This window comes from Vombatus ursinus, unplaced genomic scaffold (assembly GCF_900497805.2).
Source record: "Vombatus ursinus unplaced genomic scaffold, bare-nosed wombat genome assembly UNPS02014770.1, whole genome shotgun sequence".
NCBI lineage: Eukaryota > Metazoa > Chordata > Mammalia > Diprotodontia > Vombatidae > Vombatus > Vombatus ursinus.
In genome coordinates this window covers 24,320,479-24,333,120 of record NW_020954548.1, presented here as the reverse complement: position 1 = coordinate 24,333,120, position 12,642 = coordinate 24,320,479, and the positions used below count along the sequence as shown (strand labels likewise).

At 34.8% G+C, this 12,642-nt stretch overlaps 1 protein-coding gene across 2 annotated transcripts in view; it reads left to right on the top strand.

Annotated features, from left to right (window-relative positions):
* UHRF2 (ubiquitin like with PHD and ring finger domains 2) overlaps nt 1-12,642 on the top strand; it is a 165,500-nt gene that overhangs the window by 130,250 nt on the left and 22,608 nt on the right. For both annotated transcript variants that reach the window (XM_027862631.1, XM_027862630.1), the window contains exons 7-9: nt 532-655; nt 1,192-1,299; nt 3,097-3,201. In XM_027862631.1, the coding sequence (XP_027718432.1) occupies nt 532-655; nt 1,192-1,299; nt 3,097-3,201 (337 nt within the window). The remainder of the gene's footprint in view (nt 1-531; nt 656-1,191; nt 1,300-3,096; nt 3,202-12,642) is intronic.

Genomic DNA, 12,642 nt, shown 5'->3' with positions numbered 1-12,642 from the left:
TTGTTGGGTTTTTTTTTCCCTCAACAATGAACAAAGCTGAACTTACGGTTATAGAATTTTTCTAGCTAAAAAGTACAGGAGTGCGCAAAAGCTCATTGGTGGGTAATCTAGGTAAAATCCCATTACAGTAAAATAAATACAACAAAGAACAATCTTGGTTTTGTAGGACATGTCCCAGGGATGGCTGCATTGTAACAGCAGTATATTATTGATAATTTTTTGACTTTAAAAATCAGAATCATTTTATGAAGGCTTGTGATATTTTAGTCATGTCTTTTTTAAGGATTTTGAATTATTCTAAAATGGAATATTTTTATTCTGACTTATGTAAATTTTTTAAAGAAATAGGTTTAATTCTTTAATACCAGAAATCACCTGTTTGCTATATGCTCTCTATGGTATAATTGTCAAAATAAAGAAATTTGTTCTACTTATTCTCTGTTACAGCAGTTTATTCTGCTGGGTTTTTTTTTCTCAACACCAAATATATCAAACTTTTACAGCTCTACCCCTGCTCTTTTTTTTTTTAAGGTATTGTCCTTCCTGTAAAATTGATTCAAATGAAGTTGTAAAAGCTGGCGAAAAACTCAAACAGAGTAAAAAGAAAGCAAAGATGCCATCTGCTAGTACTGAAAGCCATAGAGACTGGGGCAAGGTAAAGAGAAAAATAGCTTTTTGTACTTCTAAAATTATGTTGACATCATTTACTGACAGTTTAGTATGTACTAGCCATCTCTGCATTTAGAAATTTTGTTCAGTTGTTTTTTTAGTCTTGTCCTACTCTTCGTGACCCCATTTGGGGTTTTCTTGGCAAAGATACTGGAGTGGCTTGCCATTTCCTTCTCCCACTCATTTTACAGATGAGGAAACTGAGGCAAACAGGGTTAAGTCACTTGCGTAGGGTCACATAGCTAGTAAGTGTCTGAGGCCAGATACGAACTGTAAGACAGGAATCTTCCAGACTCCAGGTTTGGCACTCTATTCACTGTCCCACCTCACTGCCCCATTTAGAAATAGTGAGTAGTAGATAAGATTAAAAACTTAGGATCGTAGCCAAACTTTGATCTTCTTTAATGTACGGATGTTAAAATTTTGTTCTTCATATTTGAGTAATGATAAAAGTTTTGTTTCAGGACTAATTGAGAACAGTGGGTTATTCTAATAACGAATTTATATCTTGCAACTATGAAGGGAATGGCCTGTGTTGGTCGAACTACGCAATGTACTCTGGTTCCTTCTAACCACTATGGACCTATTCCTGGTGTTCCTGTTGGAACCACATGGAAATTTAGAGTTCAGGTAACTTGCTTCGTTATTTATCTTATTGAATCATTTAAAGAAAAGTTTTTAGTGTTTAATGATAACATTTGTTTTGCTAAAGCACTCTTTAAAGTAAGTGGGCATCTCTTCCACAGCTACGTGGGGTTTAATAGATCTGCTAAAAGTACAACATGAAGTATATCATGGAATAGACTTTTAGAAGATAGCTTTGCAAAATAGAATATATGGGATTTAAAAAATATCTGGATTTCAGCCCTTTAAGTTGTATAATTTCTCTCAGCATATTTTTAAAATGATTCCATAACTTTGTACTATAGGTTCTGATTTAAAAATAAAAGTCTGTTATTAAGATAGGAGATTTGTTAGCTTCGCCTGGATTCATAAAATGGCCTTCCTAAATGAATAAGTATAAGTCAAGAGTTTGAGAAAGCTTAAGTGGTCAACTGCATGTGAATAGAGTAGAATGTCTGCCCAGCATCCTTCTCCTAGAAAAAGCCCCAGAGGCTTGGTCAGTTTATTCTTGGCTTCCCCCCTGTGATTTTGATAAATTACATTTGTCAGTGAAGAAAAATCTTTTACCGTGGAAAAAGTCTAAGGCAGACTTTTTCCCCATTGGCAACCTATGACTTTATACTTAAAAGTCTTCAACTTTAAAGGCATCTTCTTGTTCAGTATTTCTTGATTGATGCTGATATGTCTTTGAATTATTATTCCTAGACTATGTAATAAAAAGATGTAAGTATATCTCAAGGTAGTTTAGCAACACTGATGATTAGTTAATAAAAATAGCTGGATCCTAAGCTCTTACTAAGAACCCACCTACCTTTCATTTTGTATAGTAGTATATTTGTGTCATTTCTCTGGTTTCAGAGCCTTGTCAACTTTCAGCATATTACCACAGCTTTCAAAATAATCCCTGTACCGTCTTTGGATTTATTTCACTGAAGATAAGACAGTTTTTGCTAAATGCTCTACTGAAACCTAGTTTCTTCCATACTTCAAAAAACCTGTTGTTAGAACTCCTCTGTACCTTAGTTTTGAGGGTTACTGTGGCTATATAAGTTACCATCTGGTGGCCAGCATTTGAGTTTGAGGCCTTTTTGCATTTACCTAGTCCAGTCCTAGATTTGTGTCCATTTTGGTAAAATCTGCCAGAGATTGTGCCAGTAACAACCTTTAAAATCCATAGTCACTTTCACAGGACAAATAAATAGTTTTCAAGCATTGGATTTTGACAACTTGTCTTTTATGCTTATGTAGCACAAATAATACAGTGCAAACCAGCTCATATGAATAGCTATCAAGCAGTTATATCCAAGATTGGATTTTATAATTTTTTTATGTAACTAAAAATAAATTTCTTGAGTTCTGTGCCCAAGAAAACCAATAAGGAATTATATAACTCCAACCTAAGAACTCTTAGAAAAGTTTTAATATTCACTTTGATCCTAAAGAATGATGTAAAATATTTCTCTAAAATGGTTTGGATGTTTCTAAATTTTAAGCACATGCAAATTTTTTAAATTTTTTTATTTTTTGTAATAAATGCTGAATTGTAATTTGATAGAAACTATGTCCTAAAAATCCCCAAATCTATACCTTTTAAAACTATATACATTTATTAGTACAACTTTACCATTAGATGTAATTGCCTGTCCAATTTTAGAATGCTTCTAGCACTATCACATACTAAAGTCCTCTTAGCTCAATATCAAATTCTTGATTGGTTATGTTTTTGTTCTAAATAATAAATTACTTGTTAAAGATCAGTGATTCCTCAGTTCACTCAGAATTTCTTTTTGTTTAAATTTAAAGGTGAGTGAGGCAGGTGTCCACAGACCCCATGTTGGTGGAATTCATGGACGAAGCAATGATGGAGCATACTCACTTGTGCTGGCAGGAGGCTTTGAGGATGAAGTAGTAAGTCCAATAAAATCATAAAAATGTTGGCTAAGTCTAGCAATAAGTTGATTATTCATTATTTTAAAAATGAATGTTGTATTTAATCACTTAGCTTAGTTTAAACTGAAAATTGAGCAGATTCTTATATCAATTGTATTAAATTGCCGTTCTATTATATTTAACTGATATTGGGGGAGAAAGGACTTCTTTCAATTAAAATGTTTCATCTTGGAAAATTTGACAGTAAAGGTAATAATTTGACACATCTATTAATATTTGCTAAATGAACTGTGTAATAAAATTAAATTAGTTTTATTTCAGAGTTACAAAATATTTAAAACATTCATGTTGTTACTTTATAAAATAAAAAGTAAATATCTGAAAAGTTTAGAAATTGTGATAAATCCTATGAGTATGAAATTGAGAGTATGTCAATACTCTGTAACATAATAGCAGTTTCAATTGAAAACATAACAGGTTTAGGTTTAGTTCATACTTAATAAGAGAACTAAAGATAAACATTTCAAAACACATATTAACTTTGTTAGCTTCAGTAGGCTTTTCTTGATAACCTTTTGAAACCTCTGCATGGTGGAATAAGAGCTAATCATTCATTAACATTCATTGATCACCACTACAAGGCAGTTTTCTACAAGTTTTTAATTTAGTTGTATCCAACTAAAGTAATAGTTACTGGGTAATTCAAATGCAACTATCATTTTATTTGAACTGACCCAGATGCCTGTACTGTATAGGAGCCAGGCCACTTACTCTTTAAATTAAAATAAATTTTGTGTGGGTATTTCTTTGTACAATTCAGTGCTGTGGAGTTTAGGAGCCTATTATAGGTGATCAGCAAAGTATGACGAAGCTTTTTTTAATATGTTTTATAATCAAGTCCAAATAGCCATTAAGGCAATAGAAGAAATATACACATTAAGTAGCATCAGAACATGCTTGGTTATTTTTCTGATGCCATTATAGGAGTTTCCCTCCCTGATGGAGAAGTCCCATAGAGAGTTCTGTGTTCAAACTTTGCTATAATCCTGGAATAAAATTCAGTCCAAGTCCCAGCTCTCATAATAATTGTTAAATTCTAATAAATATGTTGCTGCATATGTATAGAACCAGCCGAGGGGCAAGATGCTGATATTTCTTATGTTTATTTTGCCATCTCTCAACGACAACTTCTGCCACTTCTAGAATAATAGCATTCTGGAAATGCCTGCAGGTCTGTGGGAGAGATAGCTATACTAGTATCTGAATTAAACATATTAGATGTTGATATAAATCATAGATTCCTGAAGTGGGCAATACCCACCCCCTGGGAGGCACTGGAATAATTTGGGGAGAAGAGGGGGGTGTAGTAGCCTTGGTGCAGTTTTAGGGGGGCATTGAATAAAAAGTATTAACCTAAGGGGGGAGGGTTTGTGTGATTTTTTTTTTTTTTTTAATTGAGGCATGGTAGTCAAGTAAGTTTAGAAACCTCTAGGACTCTCTCATCACTGCCTGGTTAGGAAAGCCCTAGCTTTAAATATTTACAAAGTTATGAAGTAGTCTTTTTTTCTTCACTTACTGAATACAAGTGTAATTGTTCAACATGGGATTTTTATTGTTGAATGCATTCAACAGAAAAGTAAACTCATAACGGGATCAGAGATTTGGAATTGGTAGGTAGCTTAGAGAGCATCTATTCCAGTGTTATTTAACCTGGAGGTCCATGAACTTTTTTTTTTCTCATTATTTTTATAACTGTATTTCAATATAATTGGACTGCAGAATGAGAACTCTTTTCATTGTACTGTCCTCTTAATGATATACTGGTAGGATGATGAAAGAGAAGCATATTCTTTGTAAATATTACAACTTAAAATATCAGAAAGGAGGGGGAAAAAACTGGTGGTAAAATGCTCTTAAATGAAGCTGCTTACAAAGAAAAACCATAAAAATACAACGTTGAGCGTGGAAGTAGCTTTAGGGAGAGTCTGATCTCTGATTTGTGTGCATTTCATTCTCTATGAATTATAATTCATTCTTGGTACATTTTACACCCCCCCTCCCCAAAAAGCTAGTTTGGGGCAAGTAATTGTTAGCATGGAGGCCAGAGACTTCAAAGTACTACACCATTAAGTCCAAAGTACTACACCATTAAGTCCAGTCATTTCTGGCCATAGTAGAAGGCAATGCCCACCCTAGCTCTCTGCATTCACTCTCCACCCAGCATCTCGAGAGAACTTTTTTTTAACTAGTCATCCTACATTTGCCTGAGCTATAGAAGGGTAGTCCATGTTCTAATTTCCATTCTTACCTCAATTCATATGGACCTTAAATATGGCCATGTAATTTTGCTAATTTACATAGGGAATTCTAAATCTATATTTCATAGAAAAGTTTTAAAATATATTAATAGGGGATAGGAACTGAAGTAAATGAGATATACTCCCTTTATTTAACTTTATTCTCAATAGAAACATTTCCTGTATTTAAGATTAGAATATTATATAAATGTTAGCAATTAAATATTGCAAATTAATCATTTCTTAGGCTCCTTTATCATGTACTTCACAAGATTGTTGTGAAGATCAAGTAAGATGATATATGGTAAGAGCTCTGTTAGCATTAAAACACTACATAACTGCAAGCTATCATTGTTACTATTTAGTTGTCTCATGAAAGGGTAGTTCTTCAGAAAATGGAAGGGTTTGAGGAATATTTACTGGTAATTTTTTTCTCTTCATCAGATTTTCTCTGATGCCCTGTTTTGAGAAACAAGAGGATTGTCTTTGTTTCTCACATCTTTTGAAAAAAGATAGGTGACAAAAAATAAGACAACTCATCATCACTGGGGGGTATATCCTTAAAGAAAGAGAGGGAATAAAATGTTAAGCAGTGCCATTACAAATAATTATTTTCCTTGTATTTAGAGGTTCCCTATTCTGAAGAATCATAAATGTTTGAAAATAACCTCTGAAAAACTTGTCATCTTCCTTATTTCTCTAGAGGATCAATGAAAGGATCACAATATAAGCATCTGTCTGTATGGAGAAGGGGACTTGATGAAAAATTAGCATACTCCATATTATAAATAAAAGGGTAAGAATTAGGGAATAGTAAGTCAAATGATGTGCCATCTCTCTCCAAATTCCTACTCAGATTCTCCCCAATCTCATCACTGCCCAGTAGCTTTCATTGATAGAGAAAACATACACCCCATAGTGGTAAATGAAAATTAGATTTTAAATTTTAGAGACTAAAGATATTAACTCTGATTATTCTCTGGAAAAGTTTGAAGACCTTTTCATCTAAAAGCTGGACTTTTTCACATAAAATTAGAATGTATTCTTTGAGGATAATGTACATTTGAATTTAGGTCAGCTTCTTATAAAAAATTTGCCCTTTTGTCTTTTTAATAGTGTGAGTGTCTTCAGAGGTGCTGGAGTGGGTCTCTGCTAGCTGTGTTATGGATTCCCTGTATGTTTAAAAAGTCTGCTATTTTAGAACTGACATTCATGACCTAGGATAAATAATTTCAGGTTCTCTTCCCCCTTTCAGCTTCTCACTGGACAAATAGAGCTAATAGATGCTCCCCTCTTTGGTTTGAGGCGTATTTTGATGAGAGTTAGTGTGAGAATAAAAGAAAAATAAAATCCAGAGAGTAGACTATCCAGTGGGGAAATATGGTCAGTTGGTAAAATGCTACAAAGAAGTCAAGGAGGAATTAAAAGAGATAGATGGATTTGGCAATCAAGAGATTATTGGTAACTTTGGAGAAAATGGGTCCAGTTAAATGATGAAGGTAGAAGCCAGATTATGCTGGGTTAAGAAGAAAACGGAGAGAAAGTGGAGGTATTTTGATGAATCAGGCTGAGAAAGGGAGAAAAGACAGGCTTATAGCTAGTGAGGCGATAGAAGTTAGTAAAGGTTTTTCAAGGATTATGATTACTTGGGGTGTTTTCAGCCAGCAGGGGAAAAAACCTAGTGGATGTGGAGAAATAAGATATGATATAGGAATCATTTTGGTAGAGGATACAGGAAAAAATGGAATCAAGGGTAAATTGTACAGGGTTTGTTCTTGTTGAGAAGGGCCACCTCCTCAGAGATTTGAGGTACAAAATGGGTGATAATCTCAGGGGAATTATGAGGAGGGGCTGTGAGAAGAGGCAGAAGGAAGAAAAGGGCATTTGGAGCAATATATAACCAGGTATGAACTATTAAGAAACATTAACTTGGGTTACAATTATATTTCTATCATCATCTGATTCCTTCTTTGTTTGAAGGTATTCTTTGTTCACCAGTTGTGAATATCTTCCTTTAAGATATTGTACTTGACTAGAAGCTGGTTTTATAGGGGGGGAAAACAGTAAAATAGATAAGCCATTGGTTAATTTGTTTTTTAAAAGGAAGGAAGAAAACCAAATTACCAGTATCAAAAATGGAAGGGATAAATTCACCACCGATGAAGAGGAAATTAAAGCACTTATTAGGAGCTGTTTTGCCCTATTATATGCCAATAAATCTGACAATCTAAGCAAAATGGATGAATGTTTATAAAAATATAAATTGCCCAGGTTAACAGAAGAGAAAATAGACCACTTAGCCCCATCTTAGAAAAAGAAATTGAACAAGCCATCAATGAACTCTCTAAGAAAAAGTTCCCAGGGTCAGATGGATTCACAAGCAAATTCTACTGACCATTTAAAGAACGATTGATCCCAATACTGTATAGACTAGTTGGAAAAATAGGTGGAGTTCTACCAGATTACTTTCATGACACAAAAGTGGTGCTGATACCTGAATTGTGAAGAGTGAAAAAGAGAGAGAAAACTTATAGACCAGTTTCCCTAATGAATATTGACAAAAATTTTAAATAAAATACTAGCACAGAGAGTACACAAGGATCATACACTGATCAGGTGGTATTTATGTGAGGAATGCAAGACTGGTTCAATACGAGGAAAACTGTTAGCATAATTGACCATATGAATAACAAAACCAGCTGAAATTATATCATTATCTCAATAGATGAAGAAAAGGCTTTTGACAAAATACAACACTCATTTCTGTTTAATACACTGGAGACCATAGGAATAAATGAATCCTTCCTTAAAATGATGAGTATATATTTAAAACCATCAGAGTGAGCATTATCAGGGTGTGGTAAGGATATCCATTATCACCACTGTTATTCAGTATTGTACTAGAAATGTTAGCTATAGAAATAAGAGAAGAAAAAGAAATCGAAGGAATTAGAATAGGCTATGAGGAAACAAAGCTATCACTCTTTATGGGTGATATGATAGTCTACTTAGAGAATCCTAGAAAATCAACTAAAAACTAGTTGAAATAATTAACAATTTTAGCAAAGTTGCAGGTTATAAAATAAACCCACATAAATTATCAATATTTTTATGCATTTTACCAACAGAGTCCAACAAGAGATAGGGAAATTCATTTTAAAGTAACTATAGACAGTACAAAATACTTGGGAATCTACTTGCCAAGATAAACCCAGGAATTCTATGAACACAATTACTTATTTGCTCTAGGGCTTATGCTAGCCCAGGAATCCTCTGGGATTTCTTTCTCGCCCAGTGCTTTCTGCCCTGTTGCCCTTTCTTGGCCCTTTTTTTCAATGGCAGGGTGCTGGAATGCTCACCACCCTACCCCAAATATCTGTAGACCTCTCAGTCTCCTGAAGCTGCCCTCAGCTGGACAAATGGCTTTTTGTGACATTTTGTTTGCTTTTTAGATCAGAATTGAGTCTGGTGCATTTTCTAGATCTTTGTTGAGGTATACTGGGTTAACTAGGGCACAGTGCTTCCTTTTCCCCCAGAATCTTGACTCTGCCTCCCAGTCCCCCCTAGGGGTAATGTTTAACAACTATTCTCTTCCCCAAAAAATACATACAATCCATATAAAAATTTTATTTGCATTAATGTTTTCTATCACGTTCTTGAACCTGTACAATCAATAAAACAATAATTCAAGCCCTGATTTGTGCTATTTGTCCGTTTTCAGGGTGTAATGTTCACACTGAAAATTTAACGTTTGGCTCTCTGCTCTACAGCACTAACTCCAGTACACCTCTGCCTTTAAGCCAGCTATGCTAATTCTAGGCCAGTACCCAAAAGAGATGAAAGAAAGAAGAAAAGGCCTTTTATGTACAAAAATATTTATAGCACCTTTTTTGAGGTGGCAGAAAACTGGAAAAAAAAGAATGTCCAATAGTTGAAGTATAGCTGAATAAATTGTGGCATATTAATATGCTATGTTATGGTATAAGAAATGAGGAAATAGATGATTTCAAAAACATAAAAGGACTCGCACAAACTATGAAATGGGCAGAATTAAAAGATATATTTATACTGTAAGATCAATATTTTAAAACTGAATAATTCTGAAGACTTATAAACCTTTAAAAAACAGAGCAAGGACAATAATTTATACAATGAAAATACTTTGTCTTATTTTATTATTTTATTTTTTAAAAATGTATTTAGTATTTTATTTTCCCCCAATTACATGTAAAAACAATTTTTAACATTAATTTTTAAGACTTTGAGTTCCAAATTCTCTCCCTTTCTCCCTTCCCACCCCCCTCATTGAGAAGGCAAGGAATTTGATGTGGGTTATACATGTGTAGTCATATAAAACATTTCCGTATTAGTCATGTGAAAGAAAACATAGACAAAAAAAGAGAAGAAAAATAAAGTAAGAAAAGTATGCTTCAACCTGTATTCAGACATCAGTTCTTTGGGAATATTTTTCATCATAAGTCCTTCAGAGTTGTCTTGGATCATTGTATTGCTGAGAATAGCTGTCATTAACAGCAATATTGTAAGATGATTAACTGACTTTGTACACAATACATTTCACTTTGCGTCAGCTCATGTATGTCTTTCCAGGTTTCTCTGAGAGCATCCTGCTCATTATTTCTTATAGCCAGTAGTGCTATAGTATTGCATCACAATCACAATACTATTCCAATAGTATTCTTTCACAATCACATAGCACAATTTGTTCAGCCATTCCCAAATTGATAGGTTTCCTCCTAATTTCCAACCCCTGGCCTCAGAAAAGAGCTGCTATAAATATTTCTGTACACATAGCTCCTTTTCCTTTTTTTTTTTTTTTTTTTTTAAATCTCTTTTGGGATACAGACCTAGTCATGGCACTGCTAGGAAAGTGACTACTTTAAAAACAAACATTTTTGAAAACTAAGCACTATGATCGGTACAGTAACCATTCTTGATAATGGATAACCAGTGATGAAACATGCTATCTGTTACAGAGGGGTGATGAATTTAGGGTACAGGATAAGAAACATCCGCATACTTGAGCATGTGAATACATTTGCTCATGTGTGCGCTTGTGCGCACACACACACACACACACTGTATATACCTTTGTGTATAGCCATTGGAGGAATATGTTCTGGTTATATATAGAAATTTTTTTAATAAGTTGGTAAGTGGGAGGGAGAGAAATAGATTGCTGTTTATTTAAATTAATTTTTTTAATTTAAATTTTTTAAATGTTAGAAAATAAACAGGCCTGCTACAGATGTGAAATGTTGCATATGCTGTTAGATGAGACTACTATGTAACTAGCTTTATTTAACTGGTTTACTTTGTTATGAGAAGCTTCATGAAGTTGCTTTGTTATTTGGTTGTTTCAATCATATGTGACCCTATTTGGGATTTTCTTGGCAAAGACACAGAAGTGGTTTACCATTTCCTTCTCCAGCTCTTTTTACAGATGAAAAAACTGAGGCATACAGGGTTAAGTGATTTGCCCAGAGTCACACAGCTAGTAAATGTCTGAAGCCAGATTTGAACTTAGGAAGATGCATCTTCCTAACTCCAGGCCCAGCACTCTGTGCACTATGGCACCACCTAGCTGCCCCATGAATTGGCAGTGATACCTAAATGTACATGAGGATTCCTGGGAGCCACATATTGGCTTAGTTTTAAAATGTGGTATCTGTGTTTTATTGTGTTTTTATTGATTTTGTTAAATACTTTCTAGTTATGTTTTAATCCAGTTTAGGCCACACTCGAGAGTATTGCAAGCCTGTGTCTGATACCTCTAATCTAAATTATCCTGGTTATGGGACAGCTAGGTGGCACAGTGAATACAGCACCAGCCTGGGAGTCAGAAGGACCTGAGTTCAAATCTGCCTCAGACCCATAACGCTCACTAACTGTGTGACTCTGGGCAAGTCACTTAACCCCAGTTGCCTCTCCAAAAATAAATAAATGATTATCCTGGTTGATTACTATTCTAAACTATATTTGAGATTGTTACTTAGAAGAATCATCTCTATTGGAGTATTTGTCCTATAAAGAGGATATTCCCTAGTATGCTGTTTCTCTTCAGAAAATAATTTAACAAATGACTAGGTACTATGCTATGTATATGTCAGAGGGACTGAGGAATGAAGTAAGATACTGTATCAGCACTCCAGGAGCAAAATATTCTAATGGGAAAAGGATGGGTTATGCAAAAATTACTGAGACACAGAGCAGAATAAATAAGTACATCCATGGTAGTGTAGAGGGCCCTGGATTTGGTGTCAGAACCTGAGGTTAACCTCTCCTTCTGCCACTTATTACCTTTGTTTTCTTGGGCAAATCAGTTTGCCTGTAGCACAGTGGAAAATATGCTGTATTTGGAATCAGTGGACCTGGTTCCAAACCCCCAATTTTGCCACTTAATAGTGGTATATCCTTGGATAAGTCACTTCTAACCTCTGTAGACTTGACTTTCTTCATTGTAAACTGAGGGGATTATACTAGATGGCTTCTAAGGACCCTTCTAGCTTAATTATGTGATTTTTTAGAGCAAAAGAGAGGTGCAGAGTGCTGTTGACTGTACATAATGTGTATATCCACCTGATGACATGCTCATAGCAGCTCATCCAACTATGTCAAAAGTTCCTCAAGTTTATTTTGATTTTCTTATTCCTTCCCCCACCTTGCTCAATGCCTTGAATGTTGCAGGTACTTCTTGATACATGCTGAATTAAATCTATTCTCCCCTTCACTCCCACTGCCAGCATTCATTAGACAAACCTGTACTAGAGCAGTAATGTTCACCCTCTTGCTCACTAGATTTTACCCTACTCCTAGACTAATCTCTTATACCAATAGACCTGGTAAAATTTTGGCATAAAAGAGACTTCCACAATCTGGCACCATTCTGCCTCTGAACTTACATTAATCTCCACTATGCTGTGCCCAAGCCAAAGTCCTACTTTGTGCCATGAATATGCTATACCCTTCACCATGCCTTTGCACACATTGCCCTATTCTTAGAGTGCCTTTCTCTTCTTTGCCTGATTTACTATTTGTCCCTTAAAACCCACCTAGATGCCATCTGGTCCACATAGCTGTCACTCTTCCTCTGACTTTATTTTTGTTGCTCAGTCATTTCAGTCATGTCCAACTCTTTGCCACA